The 20144-nt window shown below is 58.9% G+C and overlaps 1 protein-coding gene across 1 annotated transcript in view; it reads left to right on the forward strand.

The window, feature by feature from the left end:
* KNDC1 (kinase non-catalytic C-lobe domain containing 1) overlaps nucleotides 1–20144 on the forward strand; it is a 33353-nt gene extending 13209 nt beyond the window's left edge. Inside the window, exons 10-30 of the mRNA XM_075533491.1 lie at nucleotides 4316–4474; nucleotides 5842–5919; nucleotides 6467–6560; nucleotides 7638–7797; nucleotides 7876–8549; nucleotides 8806–8950; nucleotides 9217–9321; nucleotides 10214–10595; nucleotides 12507–12600; nucleotides 12833–12930; nucleotides 13211–13443; nucleotides 14712–14825; nucleotides 15193–15340; nucleotides 15448–15627; nucleotides 16113–16319; nucleotides 16914–16996; nucleotides 17460–17610; nucleotides 18217–18339; nucleotides 18427–18486; nucleotides 19050–19207; nucleotides 19913–20144. Coding sequence (XP_075389606.1) covers nucleotides 4316–4474; nucleotides 5842–5919; nucleotides 6467–6560; nucleotides 7638–7797; nucleotides 7876–8549; nucleotides 8806–8950; nucleotides 9217–9321; nucleotides 10214–10595; nucleotides 12507–12600; nucleotides 12833–12930; nucleotides 13211–13443; nucleotides 14712–14825; nucleotides 15193–15340; nucleotides 15448–15627; nucleotides 16113–16319; nucleotides 16914–16996; nucleotides 17460–17610; nucleotides 18217–18339; nucleotides 18427–18486; nucleotides 19050–19207; nucleotides 19913–20144 — 3678 coding nt within the window. The remainder of the gene's footprint in view (nucleotides 1–4315; nucleotides 4475–5841; nucleotides 5920–6466; nucleotides 6561–7637; nucleotides 7798–7875; nucleotides 8550–8805; nucleotides 8951–9216; nucleotides 9322–10213; nucleotides 10596–12506; nucleotides 12601–12832; nucleotides 12931–13210; nucleotides 13444–14711; nucleotides 14826–15192; nucleotides 15341–15447; nucleotides 15628–16112; nucleotides 16320–16913; nucleotides 16997–17459; nucleotides 17611–18216; nucleotides 18340–18426; nucleotides 18487–19049; nucleotides 19208–19912) is intronic.

Here is a 20144-nt window from a genome sequence, read left to right on the forward strand (position 1 = left end):
CACAGGAAATTCAGACCCCTGGCCTGGCGGGGACCCTGGAGTGCTACCCTCTCCCAGCTAAAACAGGGCCCCCCGCACCCCCACTGGGGTGCTGCCAGAGAAAGCTAGACCAGGACTCTCAGCCTCATGAGGTGGCAATGAGACCTCACTTCCAATGGCTGTGGGACCCCATGAGCTGCCTGGACTGACTCTCACATGTTGGTAACAAGGCACCCCAACTCCCACACTGGAAGGTCCCAGAAGAGGCCCTAATGAGATTGGACTCCTGCCTCCACCACCACCTCAGCGGGGTCAGCAAGGAGGCTGTCGGCCAACCCTCCAGCAGTCATGAGAAGCCCCCTTCGGGAAGCTGGATTTCAATACACACACCCTGCCAGCAGTCATGAGCAGGGACCACCATGGTACCAGAGATGACCAGCCAACCAGATCTAGCACCTTAAATGCCCAGTTTCAATAAACATCACTCACGATCCAGAACTAGGTGATCTGAGGGGAAATCAATGCCAACCCAGAAATGAGAGGGAGGCTAACAATAATTTGACAAAATGTCCAGCAGCAGCACCAGCAGGTCAGTAAGTGATTCTGAGGATACCTGAAACCAGGGAGCCATCAACTCTCAGTCAGAAAACAGGAAATCAAAAGAAGAGCCAAGGGGAAATGTTAGAACTGGAAAAACACAGCCATTATAAAATTTTAAAACTCAGTGGATGGGCTTAGCAGTTGCCAGAAAGCAGAAAGAAAGGATGGGTGGAACCGACGGAACACACAACCTTCCTCTGGGTTTTTGAGGCTCCCCCTCAACCCCACCCAATGTCATGACCCCAGGTCTACCTTACACACGGAATCTAGGACAGATAAACCCCTCAGATACGGTAATGGGAACAGCGATATCATACGGGTAGGGGGAAGGTGGGGAGAAAGGGAGAACCAATCACAATTATCAACATATAAATGCCCCCTACCCAGGGGGACAAACAGCAGAAATGTTGGTGAAGGGAGGCAGCAGATGGAATAAGATATGAAAATAATAATTTATCAAGGGGTCATGAGGTTGGGGAGGGAGGAAACAAGAGGAACTGATACCAAGGGCTCAAGTAGAAAGCAAATGTTTTGAAAATGGCAACTTATGTGCAAATGTGCTTGATACAATGGATGTATGGATGGCTATAAGAGTTGTAAGAGCCTCTGATAAGATGTTTTATTTAAAAAGAAAGAAAGAATGGGTGGATTTGAAGACAGATCCGTAGAATTTGACTTATCTGAGCAACAAAAATAAATGGGGCTGACACTATCCAGCAGAACCACAAGGGATCATAACCACAACCTGCTGTGCGTCATCAGAGCCCCGGCAGAGGGAGCAAACGTGCGGCAGGACAAGTGCTCCTCCAGAGGCCCTGTGGAGAGAGCTTTCAAAGCATGTCAGAAGACAAAGACGTAAGGGCATCAGAGCTGAGCAGCATCCGACCCCAGCAGGATGAATCCAGAGACACCAATGCCGGGCACACCAACCCAACCTCTGAACTAAACGATAAACTAGAGCCAGCAAGGAGGCAGTCAGAGAAACACTGCGGCGTGTGTAGAAGGGACAGAAGGAAGTGACAAAATGCTTTTCAAGCGCTGCAAGAAGTGTCCGCCCAGAATTCGGCATCCTTCAGAATCCAAGGGGAGTCAGGACTCTCAGATAAAGAATACTGGTCACGACAAACCAGCCTCAAGAGCACAGCTAGCACGGCTAATGGGACTTGGCTAAACGAAAAAGGAAAATTAAAAAGCCCTTTTCAGGCGGCAGAAAGAAGGAAGGCAATGCTCCGAAGCCAGCGTGGGCATGAGCAGTAGACTCTCCAAATGTTGCTTGAGGCTTGCAGTGGACAGGGCAGCTACATGTGTGCAGTGGCCACCTTCAAGGCCCCTGTGCTTGGAGTGGGAGGAAGTCCAGAACAGCCCTGCCATCAAGCCCATTCTGACCCAGTGACCCTAGGCCGCCTCACAGGTCTGGGGGGGGCGGGGGGGTGACTCAATCCAGCTACAGCCTGCCCCATCTCCCTCCTGCAGAGCAGCTGACTGTTTGGGGAGCAGCCGAGTCCTTAGCCACGGTGCCACTGGGGCTTCTTAAGAGCCAGTAGGAGTCAATGAATGTCAGTGGAGGTAAAATCTGTGCACTTGGACCAAACTGGCAAAACAAGCATACCTGTAGAGGGTGGTAATGATCTGTGTAAATAGAATGTAATTCCCAGAGCAGCCACTAAAAAAGGGGGCCATTCAGAGAAACACTCACAAAATATAGATAAAAATAGAATTTGAACAACCGCCCGGGTAATCACTGAAAGTGAGGAAAAGGAGACGGGAACAAGCAGAAAACAGAGCAGCAGATCATCAGGCTACATCTTACACATCAGCGAGCACATTACATGTAAATGACCAAAACCACCAGTCACAAGACAGAAGGGCAGAGCGGATTTAAAACATGATCCCAATACATATATGGCACTCGTTTTAAATACAGCAATAGCAGCAGGTTGAAAGCTCAAGGCTGCAGACAACACAGCATTAATCAAAAGAAAGTAGAGGGATAGCAATGTTAGAGAAAGCGGCGCCGGTTCATGAGCCCAGGCACACAGGTGCCGGGTAGGTCGAGCCTAAAGGGCAGAAGTGGAAGGAAGAAACAAATAAATCCATGATTACAATTGGAGCCAACTTTTAACAACTGTTACCCAAGCAGAAACTCAGTAAGGACAGAAGAGACCTTGACCCCATCAACCAATAGGGTATTTGTACATTTTACAAACACTACCCCCAACAAGAACACAAACACATGTTTCAAGTGCACACAGAACAGATGCCAAATTGGAGGGTGACCACAGCAGATGATAAAATGATCACCACTTTATGATCAATACACAATGCCTACATCATTACCTAACTGCCAAGCTATGGGCATCAATCACAATGCAGCCGGACTGACACCGACCCCTGACTGGCACAGCCAGGGTCATTCCTGCCTCACACGTCAGCATCCATTACTACAAGACTATATTGTCAATGCAAAAACTAGGTGTGTGGGGGTGTCAGGGGGAGGAGGGTGTTTACTACCGTAATTGCAAAAAGGAGTAGGTAAACCTCCCAAGCCACTTTTACAGAGCTCAGTGTCCCCCCGATACCAATTCAAAGACACGGAAAAACAAACTACAGGCCAGGATCTGCGCTGAGGGGCATGCGAAGCCCAGCCAGGACCTCAGTCAACCATCCCTTGACCGTGTCCTCACACCCCACGTGGCAAGGCCTCTCGGGGTGAGGGGCTAGTCGGTTCACAGCCTACTTTACCCTCCACCCAACACGTCTACCCCTGGCTGGGGTGCCTACGAGCCAGCGGTGTGCTGGGGAACTCAACAACTCGCTCTCTGGACCCAGGTGCACGCACGACAAGGTAACTGGCACCAAGGAGGCCCAGCTCACTGTGTACACATGCACAGTGCGCAGACACCCACAGAGCCAATTTCCCTAGGAAACCCTCCTGTACCCCAAGCCTCGGCGACAAGTAGCCGTGCTCCCACACGCATAGTTGTAGGTATGTTTCTCTTTCTTAGTGAGAGAAGTGAGACCACGACCCACGGCAGAATAACAATCCAAGTTTTTCACACCAAAAGAAACCCACCCTGATGCTGGCCAGGGATGGAAGAAAGGGAAGTTTTTTAATACACAAATAACCATTGCTTTAAAAAAAAACACCAAAAATGTCAGAATTCACTCATTCTGAGCAATGGTCTGAGATCATAGCTGTTGGATTATGGCCCTCGATTCAATTCCGACTCATATCAGACCCTACAGGACAGTGTCGAATGGCTCCCATGGGTTTTCTGAGACTGTGAATCATTAAGGGAGCAGACAGCCTCATCTCTCTCCAGTGGAGCAGCTGGTGGTTCAAACCACTGACCCTGTGGTGAGTAGCCTAACGTCGCTCACCACACCCCAGGGCTCCTGGATCCTGGTCTGCTTTTCCTGAAAATGTTTGTTCTATGGACCAGGCAACAGCTACAAACACTGTGTGCTTTGTGCGTGTATCTGTGCGTACTGACACTTTGCTGTCACTCCACACAGCCAGGTGACTAAACTGTAATTCAGGCCAGGGCTAATATTCCCATGACTGTCACCAGGGCCCTGGCTAAGCATGCACACGCCACCGTGGTGGTCTCGAGATGTGAGGTGGAGTCCCTCAGTGGGGCTGTGCCCTTGTGCACCCCTCTGCCCCCGACACACCAGGGCAGAGTGACGCATCTGGGCAGGCTGGGTCCTCAGCGCCAACCTCTCTCTCATCCAGGCCTCGGTGTACTGCGTGGCCGCCATCCTGTGGACCGCAGCCAAGTTCAGCGTGCCCCGTGACCACAAGCTGGCCCTGCCGCGCAGGCTTAAGGCCCTCCTCTTGGAAATGGCCAGAAGTAGCGCCCAGGAGCGGCTGTCTGCAGCCGAGGCCATCAAGGTACAGCAGTGGGCCTAGCACTGGACGTGGGTCTCCATGGCTGTGCTGTGGGGCTGGGCACAGGTCTGGGGGCACAAAGCGTCAGCTCTGTTTTACATGCAGCTGTGCCCAGTGCTGGAGGTGAGCCTCCATGGCGGGGTATAGGTCTGGGGGGCAAGGGGTGGGCTCTGTTGTACATGTAGCTCGGCCAGGCCACCGACCCACCTGGCCATGCTCACAGCTTCTTCCTGTGTCACTGAGGGATCCCCCTGACTCGGTGCTGGGTAGCAGCCCCAGGACCTGCCAGGATCTCCACCCCATTCCTGATGGCCCATACAGATGGCTTTGGGGACCCCGCTCTAGCCTGTGGGGGACCTCGCTGGGTCCTGAACAGGAGCTACCTCAGGGGCCTGTGCCCGTGCCAGGCCACCCACACGCCCAGAGGGCAAGTGCATGCTATACAGTCCTTGATCCCAAAGGCAAGATGCTCTGCCCTGCAGTCTACCATACCCATCGCCATGCCCTCTGCATCCTCCACCCCTCCCATGGTGCTCCACTCACCCACCACCCCCAAGGCCACACCCTCCACCCTGCCCACTACGCCCTCCCACCAAGCCCTGAAGAGCACAGTGCCTGAAGGCCTGTGCCCCGCACTGCAGAGCTGCACTGGGCATTGGAAGGAGTGGCCACACTCGTGCTGCCTCAATGGCAGACCAGGCCCCAGGGGGCCCGCCACTTGTTGAATCACAACTCATTGCACTCATTGGCCCGACCTGTCTCATCTTTTTCTCAGGTTATAATTTGGGTATCTATGTTTTGTACATGTGTGTATGTGTGTGCACGCCATGTGGTACATGAATATGTTGCGTTACATGCATGTACGTGCACATTGTTACATGTGTGTGTTTCATTACATGGGTGCCTGTGCATGCGTGTACGTGTGTGTGCTTATTACATGTGTGTACATGTGCACTCCTTCTCGGTGGATACTGACCGATTCTGCCAGGGTTTCCTCCGTCTCCTTTCTGTCAAGGGCCCGGCTGGAGGTGCTCCAGGTGCCCCATCTCTCACGGCCCCCAGGGTCAGAGCTGGTGCAGGCCCGGAGGCAGCCCACTGCAATGCTGCGGGGAGCCTCGGCAGTTCTTGGGCAGTTTTTATTCCCCAGCCGAAGAACGGCTTAAAGGCCATTTATGTGGATGTAGAAACTACGGCTCGTCCGGCCACCTAGGCCTGGGATGTCTGAGCCCCCCTAGAACAAGGCGCTCAGGGATTCTGTAAGGGAGCTACCAGGGCAGACTTTCTTCTGGGGGGGCCCTCCATGCACCCCTGCCCCATTGCTCACACTGGCTGGGCACCCTGTCATGCACCTGCGGCATTTCCTACCTCAGCTCTGCAGCAGCTACCTCCTCCAGCGGGGCATGGACAGCAAGAAGGTTCTGGCCCACCTGAGTGCATCTACCTGCAAGGTAAAGGACTCCCACTGCCGGCGCTGGTTCTGCCCTGGGCCCACAGGGGGTGGGTGCTCCAGCACAGGGTGTGCCTGCTGCAGCATTTGTGTGGCCTCCCGGGGAAGGTGAGCCCAGGGCTCCTTCGGCAGGACATAGTGCACTCTCTGTGCAGAGGCCTTTAGTAGGGGTGGGGGAGGTGTACTGACCACCTCTCTCCAGGGCTCTCAGAGCCTCGTAGGGCAACAGCTTCTGGGCCTGGGCCTGTGGGCTGCTGGTGGTGTCCCACAGCACAGACACGCACAGCCCCGGCATGGGCCCTCAGGCACCGGGGAGTTCGGTTCTGGGTGACTCAGGATAGCAGTCAGGCATCACGGTCCATCTTCAGATGCTGGCCGGAAACAGCTGGATGGCTGACAGGGCGCCTGGCGAAGGAGCCTGGTCCCACCAGAACTGAGCTCTTCCTGCAGGCCCGCCCCCACCCCAGGGCCCACGCTGTGGTGGAGGGGTGCCCTGGGCTGACTGGGTCTGGGCAATGTGTAATGGAGGCCGTGCCCTGCAGCAGCAGGTCCATGAGGAGGAGGAGATGATCGGGCTCCAGAGCATACTCTCAGTGGCTGACCCAGACCTGGAAGTGATGCCACCTCTCAAGCCCAGACCAGGTGGGTCCTAGACTTCCCCCACCTCGGCCCCACTGCCCCACACTGCACTTGTGAGCAGCCAGGGGTCCCAGGTCGGTATGTCCACAGCCCCAAGCTTGGCTTCATTCACCCATGAACCCAGAGAGGCTCAGGCTCCCCAGAGGGCAACCCTGGGTGCACAGTGAGGCCTGCACTCTGACACTCTGAGAGGGTGCCATCCAATGGCCCAGAGCAGGAGCAGAAGTGGCAGCATACACATTGGTGCCACAGGGAAGAGCTTCCAAGGCCCAGTTGGTGTCACCTGCCACCTCCACCACCCTCCACCCCTCTTCCCTACCCTGTCACCCACCAGGCCTCGGGTGGGCAGAGGTCACAGTGTCCACCACTGAGCAGTAGAGGGAATACAGGGATGGGATGGGGCTGGACATGTGGTGTTGTGACCCCCCAAGGGGTGGTTCATGGCCAACCACACATGGGGCCACATTAATGCTGCTGACACCATTGGGCTAGGCCTCAATTATCTGCTCCCCTCTCTCCTGTGCGCTGGCCTGGCTCAGTGCACTTGGGGAGGTCCCAGCACCCACCCCCACCCCTGAGCAGGTGGAAGAATCACCCCTTCCCAACAGGCCCATGGCCCATGGGAGCCCTTCTCCTCCAATATAGCAGGTCACAGGACCCCCCTCTTCCCCACAGCAAACCCAGGGGAATCCCAAACACCCAGTATGAGATAAAAGGACCTCCTCCCTCAGGACAGCAGTGGAAGGAACCCATCCCCAGCAGGCCCAGGGGGCCCTAGCCTGGGTGCTCTTTCTCCATCTTCCATGGTGACTGAAAGGGGGACACACACTGCCTTTGCCACAAGTGTTCAACTCAGCCGCAGCGCTGCAGAACTGCCCCCATGGAGCACATGTCCTCACCTGCTCATCTCCAACAGCGTGTTGGGCTCCAAACTTTACCGCTGCTCCATCAGGCGTCCTCTTCTCAGGGACCCTCCCCCCCACCCTGTTCCAGGGGCCCCTTTATGCCCGCATGTCCCCGCACTGCCTGCCTTCTGGTAGCGGAGGCACAGCTCCAAGGCCTTACCTTGGTCTGTCGCAGGCTTCGTGCCCATCGGCAAGGACTCCCCGCTGGCCACCGTGCTGGGACCGGTGCCGGGCAGCCTCGCCTTGCGCTCCGAAACCCTGAAGCTGCCGGCTGCCTTTACCTCAGAGGCCACGCACTTCAAACCCATCGTCCTGGCGCAAGACACAGATGCAGCGTGAGTGACCCGTGCTAGGCAGGCCCGCCGCGGGTGGAGGTCGCAGGGCCCTGAGGGTGGTGCCTCTTCTTCCGACAGGAATAACCTTGCACTGTCCCCTGGACCGATCCTGGGGCTGGAGGCCCGCAGAGGCTGGGAGGACCAAGGGACACTGGCTCCTGGGCCCCACCTGGCAGCTGCCCGCTGGGAGACGCCAGAGAGACAGGAGCCAGGCTCCCGGCCGCAAGTCGAAGCCCCAGGACGACTCGGAGTGTGTATGGAGGAGCGCCCCTGCCCTGCCGCCCCTGGCCCAGCCCAGCGCCAAGCAGAGACCGCGGCTGTGAAGATCCCCAACTCCCCGGTCCGAGCTTCTTCACCGGCGCGGCCCCAGGAGGCACAGACACGCCAGGAGCAGGGGCCAGAGGAGCCCGCCCGGCTGGGGTCCCCCTCCGGGAACCCGGGACCTGCCCCCACGGCCGCCCACGGCCCCCGCCGCCAATCCAAGACGCCCAAAGGCTCGGCCACCGAGCGCCCAGAGCAAGACCCTGAGGGCCTGCGACGGGCGGCCCAGGGCAGTCCCAAGCGCCTCCGCAGCGCCTCGGGCAGAGAGCGGCCCCGGATGGCAGAGCGCAAGCCGTGCACCCCAGGCGGGGACCCCTCTCCGCTGCACAAGACCACTGCCTGCCCCTCTCTGCAGGAGGCCATGCGCCTCATCCAGGAGGAATTCGCCAGCGACGGCTACCTGGACAATGGGCTGGAGGCATTGATCATGGGTGCGCAGCGGGTGGGGATGGGGCTCTGGGTGGGACCCAGGCCAGGGGACCGGAGTCCTAGCCGAGGCCCCACCATCAATGACCTCTGCCCCAAATGCACAGCCCTGGGCCTCAAGCCCAGGAGCAGATTGGGGTTTCCCAGGGCCTGGCTGCTCCTCCTCCCAGACTAGCAACCTGAAGTCAGGAGAACGGTGGGCCCCACCCCACCCAGCCCTCCAAGTGGAGAAGCCCCCAGATTGCTCTTTTTGCCATCCAGGGGAATACATTTATGCCCTGAAAGACCTCACCTATGCCACCTTCTGCGGGGCCATCTCTGAGAAATTCTGCGACCTTTACTGGAGTGACAGGTTGCTGCAGAGCCTGTTCAAGGTGGTGAATGGGCCAACGGCACCCTCTGAGAGGTGGGTGCCCCTCTCCCCCAGCAGCCCCCAGGACGGCCAGTCTGCCTGGGCCACCTCAGTACCATCTTGGAGTCCCCCAATCGCCAGCATCCAACTCTGCTTCCTGGGGGTCCCACTGTCTGCCACTGGCAAAGAGGGCCCCTCAGAGGCGGCTAAAGCACCCGTGTACCATGTACCTGAAGGCTGGGCACAGCGCTTGGGGGGCCTCTGCTACAGGCGAAGCTAGCAGTCCTCCAAAAGCCTGACCTGCCCCTTCTGGTCACCAGCGCCTCGGGGGAAGCAGAACAGCAGCCAGAGGGAGCTAGCGAGATCCATGTGTCCAGCAGTGGCTCTCCGTCCAGCAGAAGGCCCTCGGTGACCAGGCCCGGTAAGTAGTAGTTGGGGACATCTCCCAAGGGGCTGCCCAGCCCAGCTCCAGACCCTCAGCACATTCCAAGATCTTCACCAGCCTCCCCAGACCACTCACCCTCCCTAGCCCCTCCTCCAGCCCTGAGCAGCTCAGCTGAGGGTCTGCTAAGCTCCAGATGCCCAGGCTGCAGGCGAAGGAGCAGCAGTATGTGCCTGGTGACTTTGGCATTTCTGTTACTTGGGAAGCAGGAGTGGTTCCTGGCACTGAATCCCTATCCAGGCAAGTCAAGGCGGGAATGCTCTCAAGTGGGCTCCCAGGACCAGGGAAGTTGGAGTCCGGGCCACCACACAGATAGGAGCTTGGGGGGGGGGGGGGAAGGAGAGGGGTCCAGGCTACCACACAGGAGCTGGGAGAAGGACGGGTTAGTCCAGGCCACCACAGTGTGCCCTGAGCCCACTGGGCCACTGAGAAGCAATGTTTTTAAAATTCCAGAAGAAAACATGGAGGAGCCGGGGAAACAAGGGGAGAACTGGCTGACAGGGGATGGGCCCAGGAGACAACCTCCATGCGCTCCTGGGGCTATACATCCAGTGAGACGTCTACCCCAAGTTAGAATGTCCCAAGAAGGGAACCACCACCACCTTGCGCCAACATACCCTCTCTCACTGGACACACCACCTGCAAACAGATGAGGGCCATGGACCAATGTCCACTTCCGTCTCAGCTGGTGGGATGGGAAGGCACCTTTGGAGTGGGCCCCAGAAACACACCCCACTGGCCAGACAGTGGGCCACTACCCCTGGACACCTGCTGACCTCTTGGAAGCAGATGTTGGGCCACAACGGGGCCTGTGCCCTGACTCAGGCTGACAGCCTGAAGAAAATTGTCCCTAAGCCGGCCTTTCCTCCAGGGAGAGAGAAGGCTGCTCCCTGCTCGCCCACACCACTCCCAGACCTCGATGCGGAAGTACTCTCCCAGGGGAACTTCGAGGTGGGCTTCCGACCCCAGCTCTCCATCAAAGCTGAGAAGGAGCCTGCAACTGGAGACGGGCATGCTTGTGGCAGGGACCCAGGTCCTGAGCTGACCAGCACGTGTCCCAGCCCAGGGGCAGTGGCCCCGTTGGAGGAGGGTGGCCTGGGCCTGCCACAGGGCCCTGCTGAGCTGCAGAGCTGCAGCCCCGGCTGGTGCAGTGCCTTCTACGAGGCAGACTGCTTCAGCGCCGATGTGCACAGCTACGTGGAGCAGCTAGGGCAGCAGAAGGCCAGCGGGAGCTCAGACACTGACACCCAGAACCCGGTGAGTCCACACCCTGGGAGCCTACCTCAGCCCAGCTGAGGGCAGGGGCACTGGTCTGTCTCCTCCCTCTGAGTCCCCTATCTCTCGTGCCGTCTATGGTGAGTGTGCTGGGCTCGCTGGCACAGGTGCACCTGCAGTCTAGAGGTGGCCTTCTTGCTCGGGACCTGGGCCCTTGAGCACCCCCCTGGAGAGGCACTGGTCCAGGCATGGACTCTGAGATGAGAGAAATCACTGCGAGTGCCCTGCCTTGCCCCGAGTGTCCAGTGTGGGCTGGCCCCGGGGGCTGAGCAGGCCAGACTACCTGAGGGGTAGCCCCTGTGCATGTGGTCGTGCCACACCCAGCAGCGGAGAAAGGACGAGCACTCACCAGGCCTGGTCACCCAGAGGCAGAGGAGAGGAGCCCTGGGCAGAGCTGAGCTCAGACACATGGAGGGAGGGTGGGCTTCATGGCCTCGGTCGGGCCCCCTCCTGGGGTGGGCTCTGGCACTCACTCTCCAAATTGCCCCGCTCCCTTCCACTGGCAACACACAGCAGCACCTGGCCCAGGGTAGGATCAAGCTGTGCTGACTGAAGCAGCAGTGGCAGAGGGTGAGGTCAGCTGAGGGGGGCTGGGGACCAGCGGATCAAGCCCATCCCAGCAGCTCAGGGCCACGTTCAGGCTGCATTGAGGTCCTGATAATTCTCCAGGCTGCTGCCTGAGAAAAGGGCAGGTGAAGTTGTTGGTCCAGGGAAGCGTACATCATGGACAGGGACTCACTTGGGGGCGCTGAGCAGGCAGGTGGGAGAAGTGACCAGTGTTGGTTTGTTTCCTGCACCCCCTGGGGAAAGAAGTCTCTCGAGGAGCTGGGATGCAGCCAGGTGAGTGTCTGGTGACACTTCTGCTGGGAGGGGGGTGTATAAAGCCAGGGGTCCACCCAGTCTGCTTCAGGAAGGAAGTCACTGAGACTATGGGAGGCACCTGATGACAGGTGAATGGGGATGTGGCTGCATAGGTGTGCAGGCATAAGCACACAGGTGCATGAGTGTATGTGTGCAGTGAGCACATATATACCCATGAATTTACACACCTGTGTGTTTAGTCATCTGTGCACCTATACACTGACATGCTTTAAACACTAGACCTGTGTATGTACACACCTGTATCTGCATGCCTCTGCACCCACATACCCGAATATCTATGTACTTCCCATCTGTACACCTGTGTGCGTACATACCTGGGTACCTGCACTCCTGTGCGGTAGGCAGTCGCAAACGCGTGCTCACACCCATGTATGAAGGACCCTGTGTCCCTGGGAAATGTGTGCTCTCGCAGCTGTGTGCCATGTACTGTGCATCAGTGCCCACATGCTCAGCACGCAGGGGGCTGCAGAGGCGGTCCAAGGTGGTGCATGCTGGCCTCTGGTCTGGCAGGTGCCGCCCCCTCGCCTGCTGCTGTTTGGGAGAGCGGTTTTCCACAGTGCTTCGATGAATGGCTGCTTTTCCACCTTCCTTCCAAGTACCATCTCATTTGTTGCCAGCTTTCCACCCACGGGAACGCAGCAGCTGCTGTGCCTAAACTGTGCCACAAATCACTCCATTTCTCTTTCACGCTTTTCCACTTTTAAAACATCCTTAATTACTCTGAAGTCAAAAAATCCAACTACACTCCTCCTGGGATGGGGGCGGTGGGGCGGTTTGATGTCACAGGCCAGTGCCAGCCTTCCTGTTCCCCATCCCTAAGCCTGCCCTTGAAAGCTGCCAGGACTGCCAGTCTGAGGTCCTGCCTGTAGCCTCTACTCCCATCCCCACCATTTGAAAATAACTCCGCTCCGATCCAGAGGTCTCCACTCCCGAACACTCGCTCCCTGCTCAGGGTCCCTCGAGGCTTGCCCTGGGGCCGCTGTCCCTGGCCAGCACCTGTGGTCCTTCTAGGAGCTGGAGCAGCAGCTGATGATGGAGAAAAGGGGCTACAGGAAGACCCTCAAGTTCTACCAGAAGCTCCTGCAGAAGGAGAAGCGGAGCAAAGGTACCAGCGGCCAGGCACAGGGAGCTCAGACTGGGAATGCCGCCGCTGCTCATGGGAAGCCCGGCAGGCAGGGGAAGGCGGTACCTTGGAAGTCAGGCCTGGTGACCTGTTGTCCAAGCTTACCCACTGCTGTCACCCCTGCTGTGCCACCCCCTGGGAGCCCTGCTGAGGCACACAGGCTGCCAGGAGTAGTGGAGGTGACAGCCTGATGTTTCACCGCTCCTCTGCACAGGCTCTGAGGTCAAGATGATGCTGTCCAAGTTGAGAGGGCAACTGGAAGAGATGAAGTCCAAGGTGCAGTTCCTCGGGCTGGTCAAGAAGTACCTGCAGGCAAGTCAGCCTGAGCCCCAAACGGTCGTCCTGCATACCTTGGTCCTAAAGGGTCAACCCTATACACCCTGGATGGCTCAGCCTGGGCCTCACAGGCCGGTGACTAGGTTTCTTCCCACTGAGCAGTCCCCTGGAAGGGGTGAGCTGTGCCTACCTCCTGAGTGGCCATTGGTGACTAGGAGCCAGGCTGCTGGGGGCACAAGCCAGGTGACAGCCATGCATGTCCCCTGGCAAGGGCCACGCAGGTGCATGCCCAGTGGACCCGTGGCTCTCTCCCCAGGTGGCCCATGCTGAGCGGTGGGGCCTGGAACCCAGCACCCTGCCGGTGATCGTGAACATTGGGGCGGCCCATTGTGGGGCCCTGGACTTCACCCCACTGGACGAGTCCTCCTCCCTCATCTTCTACAACGTCAACAAGTCCTCGTGCGGGGGCAGCAGTGGTAGCAACAGGCAGAAGGCCCGGGTCCTGCAAGCTGGCACGCCGCTTGGGCTCATGGCTTACCTGTATTCCAGGTGTGCTCAGGTGGGGGAGCAGGAACCTTGGGCCGTGAGCCTCCGAGAGCAGAGGAATGGACACGCCTGCCTGACTACCACTAGATTCATGCTGTGTCTGGGGTGCAGGCGTTCCACTCGGTTCTTAACTGACCTCTGAGTGGCCACAGGGCCACTGGCCACTGCTGGATGTCCAAGGACAGGTGTGTCTAGGTCAGACTGTGCCAAGGACAGCGGGCACTCCAGAGCCACTCCATCCATGCCACTGCTCAACGCAGGGTCACACGAGCCCTGGATATGCCCGAGCCCCACTGAGTGCCCAGGGGAACCCATTGCCCTGTCCTGCCTCCCCAGCTCACAGGCCAAGCCTCCCCAGGGGCCAAAAAGGAGCAGGGCGGAGAGGTCAGAACATCCAGGGTCATCTGCAGCTGCTGGGGGTCCTCCTGACTGACACTCTTCTGGCGAAGGACACCAGTCTTGCACACTTACTCACCTGACACCCACACATGCATGCTCACACCAACACCCACTCACCCTGATATGCACACTCATCTGATGCCCACGCATGCTCACGCATACCAACACCCATGCACTCCCTCACCTGATACCCACTCAGACATGCTTACTCGACACCATCACATGCACATTCACCCAGCTGTACACTTACACTCAGCCCAACACAATCATTTGCACCCATTTGTACACACCCCAGAATTCATGCTTCCCACTCACCGACATATACTTAGCACTCACTCCAATGCTCTCACATATACACACATCACACAGTCTACAATGAAGTCACAACTATCGTGAGTACTCACTTGTTTAGGCGCGTGCACATACGCGTACTCTGGATGTGCTTGCCCCAACATGCTCACTCCTCGCTCAGCCACACACCCTTACACACTCATGCAGTCACTCTGATGTCTACACACACCCACACATTGCTGCCATGTGCACAGGCACACTGTTACACACACGCACACCAGGACACTGAAGCCACGCAGTAACACACACTCTCCCAGTGACACAGAGGTTGTCCCTCATGCACTCAGTGACACACACTCATCCTGTCACACTCAGGACTGGAAAACTCAGAACTGTGACATTATAGGCCCTGTTCCTGCCCACCCACCCCAACACACTCCAGAACTGCTAAGAAGGTAGGGTCCTCCTCCCACCCACCTGGGGACAGGAGGAGGAAGGGGGCCACCTACTGGGCAGCCTGGACAACGTGGGCGTGCCCCTCAGCTATGGGCCCCTGATGCGTGTGTGTCTCTTGTCCGCAGCAACGCCTTCCTGGAGGGCTATGTACAGCAGTTCCTCTACACCTTCCGCTACTTCTGCACGCCCCGCGACTTTCTGCTCTTCCTCCTGGACCGCCTCAGGAGCACCTTGTCCAGGTAGCAGCCACACGGCGCCACCACAGTGAACGCAGCCATGCTGCACCAGGGGGCTGACTCCTGACCTAGTCAAGGGTCCTCCCAGATGGGGAAGGGCAGAGGGGGAAGGCCAGCCAGAGATCTCGGAGGAACAGAAGGTTGGGCCATGGGAGGCTGGGGGTAGGTGGGCAGAGCAGCAGGACCAGCTCAAGTTCAGTGGCAGGAAGTCAGGAGGGTGGGCAACTTGGGGTCCTGAGTGGGAGGGTGGGGAGAGATGGTGCCCCTTGACCCCATCTGTTCTGCCCACCCCCCATACCAGCTGGAAGGGGTTGACACCCCCTTGAAGACATGCCCACACACCCACACTCGGGCCCCTGTGTGTCTGCAGGGCCCACCAGGACCCCACGTCCACCTTCACCAAGATCTACAAGCGTAGCTTCTGCCTGCTGCAGGCCTGGGTGGAGGACTGCTACGCAGTGGACTTTATCAGGAACACTGGGCTCCTGGGCCAGCTCCGGGCCTTCATCTCCTCCGAGGTGACCCAAGGTGGAGGGATGCTGGGGCCACGGGGCACTGGGCTCATCTGAATGGTGGGCTTATCCGAATGGTGGCAGCCCCAAGACCTGCTGGTCCTCCTCCCTAGATCCTACCCCTGGACAGCTACGCCGAGCGCCTGCTGGACCTGCTGGAGCTGAGCTCAGACCGGCGGGGTGAGGGGGCCCTGCATGGTGGGGACATGGAGGATCCCAAGGAGGCTGAGGATGACAGCCGGTCCCTGAATGTCCTCTGCCGGAAGCTCTCAGAGGACGGCCTCTCCCGGAAGGTGGGCCTCTCCCCAAGCCCCCTCCTGGGCCCGGCCCAGGCCATGCAAGCACGCTCGTGCACACACCTGCAAGCACACGTATACTCGTGACATAACACACAAAGCACTTGAACAATGCCCTGCTGGGCAGGGACATCCCACCTTGTCCAAAGAGGGCTGTCAGTGACCCGCTGACCTCACCCACCTGGCCTTCAGGGGAGTCTGGGTTGGAAGAGCCCTCTGCCCAGAGGTGGCCTGGGAACTACATGGGGGCAGCTGCCCTTGGAGTAGAGCAGGGCCCTTGACCATGCCCCCACCTTCCTGCCTGACCTTGGGGCCATGGGAAGGCCCCCAAAAGGGGAGTGGGAAACTCCTGGGACCTTAGGAAGGCCCTGGGGGGAACAGTGGCTGGGTAGGGGTGGGGACACCCAGGGCTACAGGGAGCCCCTGGGGCAGGCACCGGGGACCGCTGACCCTGGGGGTCCTTAGCTCTGCCTGGCCCGCAGAGCTTCCCCTGGCGACTGTCCAAGGGCAACGGACTGGCACCACCTACTCCCAAAGAGCGCCAGTACTCCATTGCATCAGCCCTGCCCAAGCCCTGCTTCCTGGAGGAATTCTGCAGCCCCTATGCCAAAGCCAGTGAGAAGGGGCCCTACTTCCTGACGGAGTACAGCACCCACCAGCTCTGCACCCAGTTGACACTGCTGCAACAGGTGAGCCCCGCCACTGCCGCTGCCAGGACCCCAGACCCATGCACCTCAGAAGGGAGCTGTGGTCACATGCTCACACTGGGCTAGGCACTACAGGGGTCCCTGCTCTGGCTGGGTGGCCTCTGCACCCATATGCCGGGGCCCACCTTCTGTGGGCCCTCTCATCCTTTGCCCCTCCTTGCCCACACACCAGGGTTCTCCCCGTCCACTGGTGACCCCTTCATCTGAGCCTCCTCCAACCCCTAAGCCTTGAAAACACCAGGGGATGCCCTGTGGCCCTTGGATGGACTCCATCCCTTGGCCCCTGGATGCTGTGCAGAGTCAGCAGCCCCCAGTGACAGGCTCAGCCTAAGTGTCAGCAGCCCCCAGTGACAGGCTCAGCCATCCCACCCTGTGCCCTTCACAGCAGGCAGCACTGGCCCTGAGTGCCCAGAAGGGCCCCACAGCCTACGATCACTGTCTGCTGACCCGGCCCACTGATCGCCATCTGTGGGCACACACATTGATTGCACAGCTGCCTCCCAGGCCCCCATGTCTCTGGGGCCTGTCTGACAGGCTTTGGGGACAGCTGTTTCCTGAGTGCTCTCGGTCCCACAGGAGTTGTTTCAGAAATGCCATCCCGTGCACTTCCTGAACTCTCGGGCCCTAGGGGTCACAGACAAGAGCCCGGCCATCCCACAGTAAGTCATGCTGCCTTGGGGCGGCCAGGTCCTGGGGGGTCGGGGGGCTTGGGAAATTTCCCAGATGCCCAAGCAGGGGTGGCTTGTTTCACTCGTGAGGCTCCGCCCCCACATGACTCCTGAGGAAAGACCTTGGAAGCAGACTGGCCCCTGTGTGCAGCCCAGCATGCCCTAGCTGGTTAGTGTCACCACCACACAGGCAGGGGTATCTTAGAGGCTGCGACATTCCTGTGCGACATCTGTGAGACACATCTCCGTGGAGTCCTGTGTAACACCCATGATGCCCTCACATGAGGTCCTATGTCTGCGACATCCTGAGCGTGGTTGCCTCCTGTGATGTCCGTGGGTGTGGAGTCCCGTGTGCCCTCGTGTGGGAAGCGGTGTGTCCACCGGTGATACGCCTTGTGTGGCAGCCTCAGGTGACCTTCCCAGAAGATGGTCGGCGCTCCTGTCTGTATTCCAGAGGCATCAAGTATGAGTCGCTATCGGCCAAATCCTGCAGCTTGTTTCTGCCAGATTACATCCAGGACAAGTACCTCTTGCAGCTGCTGCGAAACGCCGATGACGTCAGCACCTGGGTGGCTGCAGAAATCGTGACCAGCCACAGCTCCAAGGTGGGCCTCACACCTCAGCCAGAGCTGGGCAGTTAGCATGGGCCCAGGGGCCAGGACCAGACCCTCGCCTGTGCTGAAGGGCCGGCTGTTTCCAGGGTACAAGACAACAGCGACACCCCTCCGACAGGCTCCCTGCGCTGCTGGGATGCTGCATCTCTCCCTGGGGGGGCACGTCCCCGTGCCTGGAGGTTGACATCCACATGTGCGCAGACATGTCTGTAATGCATATGCTGGCACACATGCAGGCACTGCACATGCAGTCCAGTCTCTCACATGTGAACAGTCCCTCAGACACAGGTGTGCTCTGCTTCCGAAATGGACATCTACATCTCCAGGCAGGAGACCCTTCCTATCCTCCCACTACCCACTCCTACCACCCAGGGGAGCCCACCGAGGTCTGTGTGGACCCGGCTTTGCCTTTGAGAAGCTGGGCACCTTTTCACATCTGCACGGCTACTTGGCATTGACTCGCCTTTGAGGTATTCTCAAATAAAGCCCCCGGCCTTCTGCCCCACCAAGAGGCTGCAGCGGGCTTGCTGTAATTGAACCCCAACACTACCACCACCAGGGTCAGCTGCAAGGCTGAGCACTGCACGCTGGTTTCAGTTGCAGGTGAATTTGCTGTCCAAATTTTTGCTGATCGCCAAGTCTTGCTATGAGCAGAGGAACTTTGCGACCGCCATGCAGATCCTGGGGGGCCTGGAGCACCTGGTCGTGAGGCAGTCCCCCGTGAGTCCCCAGGAGCAGGTGTGCGGGGGCCGACTCTGGGAGGGGGGCTGCCCAAGCTAGGGGGGCTCACTCGTGCCTCTGTTCCAGGCCTGGCGAATCTTACCTGCCAAGACTGCAGAAGTCATGGAGGAGCTGAAGGCTGTGGAGGTGTGTTCATGTGCAGGTTGCTCCTTGGCCATGTGCCCTGCACCCAGGGGTGACCCGGAGCACACAGCACACATGGGGCTGGGAGTCCAGCTGGCCTCACCATGAGCCACCCACGCTGGGCTTCTGCCACTCACCTGCGTGGAGGAGGCCGGGGTCATGAAGTCCCACCGGAATCACCCGGCCCATGCCTTGCTGGTCTGATGCCCAATGCAGGTCCTTGCCATGCCGAGAGCAGAGCTCCCCGCCTCACCTGCTCAGACATGTGCATACACGCACATGTGTTCCCGTAGGGACCGAGCATGAGCAGGGCCAGGTTCTGGGTGCAGCTCCCTCTGACTGGGCTCCTTGCAGGGGAGGCAGCAGCAGGACCGGGTCCCCTTGGTCCCCAAACTTCTGCTTCCAGCTTCTCTGTGCAGGCTGGGCTTCCTCAGTCCACAAGGGTCACTTGCTTTCTTGAGGAGAGCATGGAGGACATCAGTGGGCCACGTCCAAGGGCAGGGGCAACGCGACACACTGCATCCAACATCCCTACTTGCTCCTCCTCACCCCGCCCCACCCTCCAGGTCTTCCTCAAGAGTGACAGCCTGAGTCTGATGGAGGGGCGGCGGTTCCGGGCCCAGCCCACCCTCCCCTCGGCCCGCCTGCTGGCCATGCACATCCAGCAGCTGGAGACCGGGGGCTTTACCATGACCAATGGGGCCCACAGGTGGAGCAAGCTCAGGTGAGGGAGGGTGGCCTACAGGTGAAGTAAGCTCAGGTGAGAGGGGGCCCACAGGTGAGCAACTCAGGTGAGGCACCTCCTCTGGTGCTCCTCCTGAGACCCTGGCACCTGCCACCCCCATTGGGCCCAACCCTCTCCAGTCACTCCCTCCAGCCCTGGGGGCCTCCGTGCTGCATCCCTCACCCTATCCCCACCCCTCCCTTTTCTCCCACCTCTGGGGGCTCACTGGGTATCCACCTGGCTCCCCCACACCCAGGGCTCCCCCACAGCCTCTTCCAGCTGTCATGGTCACATCACCTTCCAGGGGCTGGGATGGGTGCCTCCTGCCCAGCACAGCAGATGCTGCCCTTCAGCAGTCTGGGGTTTCCTGTTCGCGGCTGGGCCTCAGTGGCTGACAGCCCTGCCTCCCAGGAACTGTTAGCTGTTTGGGGAGTGAACGTCGCTGGGTGGGTGGACACAGATGAGTACACAGGTAGAGAATGGACAGAGATGTGCATGAGTGAACAAAAATGAACAAAAAGGCAATGGCTGGAGGGTCAGCTGAGCGCCTGAGTGGACAGAAGGGTGGGGGACAATGTATGACAGCTGCTGGGCAGGCGGGCAGTGGGTTGGAGGGGAGTCCTGAAAAACCCTCCCTTCGGTGTTTGTACTGAAAAGCAGCATCTAATCGGCCCCGAGTGACCAGCCCCCTCTCGTCCCCAACAGAAACATAGCCAAGGTGGCCAGCCAGGTGCACGCCTTCCAGGAGAACCCCTACACGTTTGCCCCGGACCCCAAGCTCCAGTCCTTCCTCAAACAGAGGATCTCGAGATTCAGCGGGGCCGACATCGCCATCTTGGCGGCAGACAGCAGGGCCAGCGTGCACCAGCTCACCAGCGAGAGGCACTCCCGCAAAATCCAAGACAAGTTACGCCGCATGAAGGCCACCTTCCAGTAA

Source organism: Tenrec ecaudatus, chromosome 16 (assembly GCF_050624435.1).
Source record: "Tenrec ecaudatus isolate mTenEca1 chromosome 16, mTenEca1.hap1, whole genome shotgun sequence".
In the NCBI taxonomy this organism is placed as follows: Eukaryota; Metazoa; Chordata; class Mammalia; order Afrosoricida; family Tenrecidae; genus Tenrec; species Tenrec ecaudatus.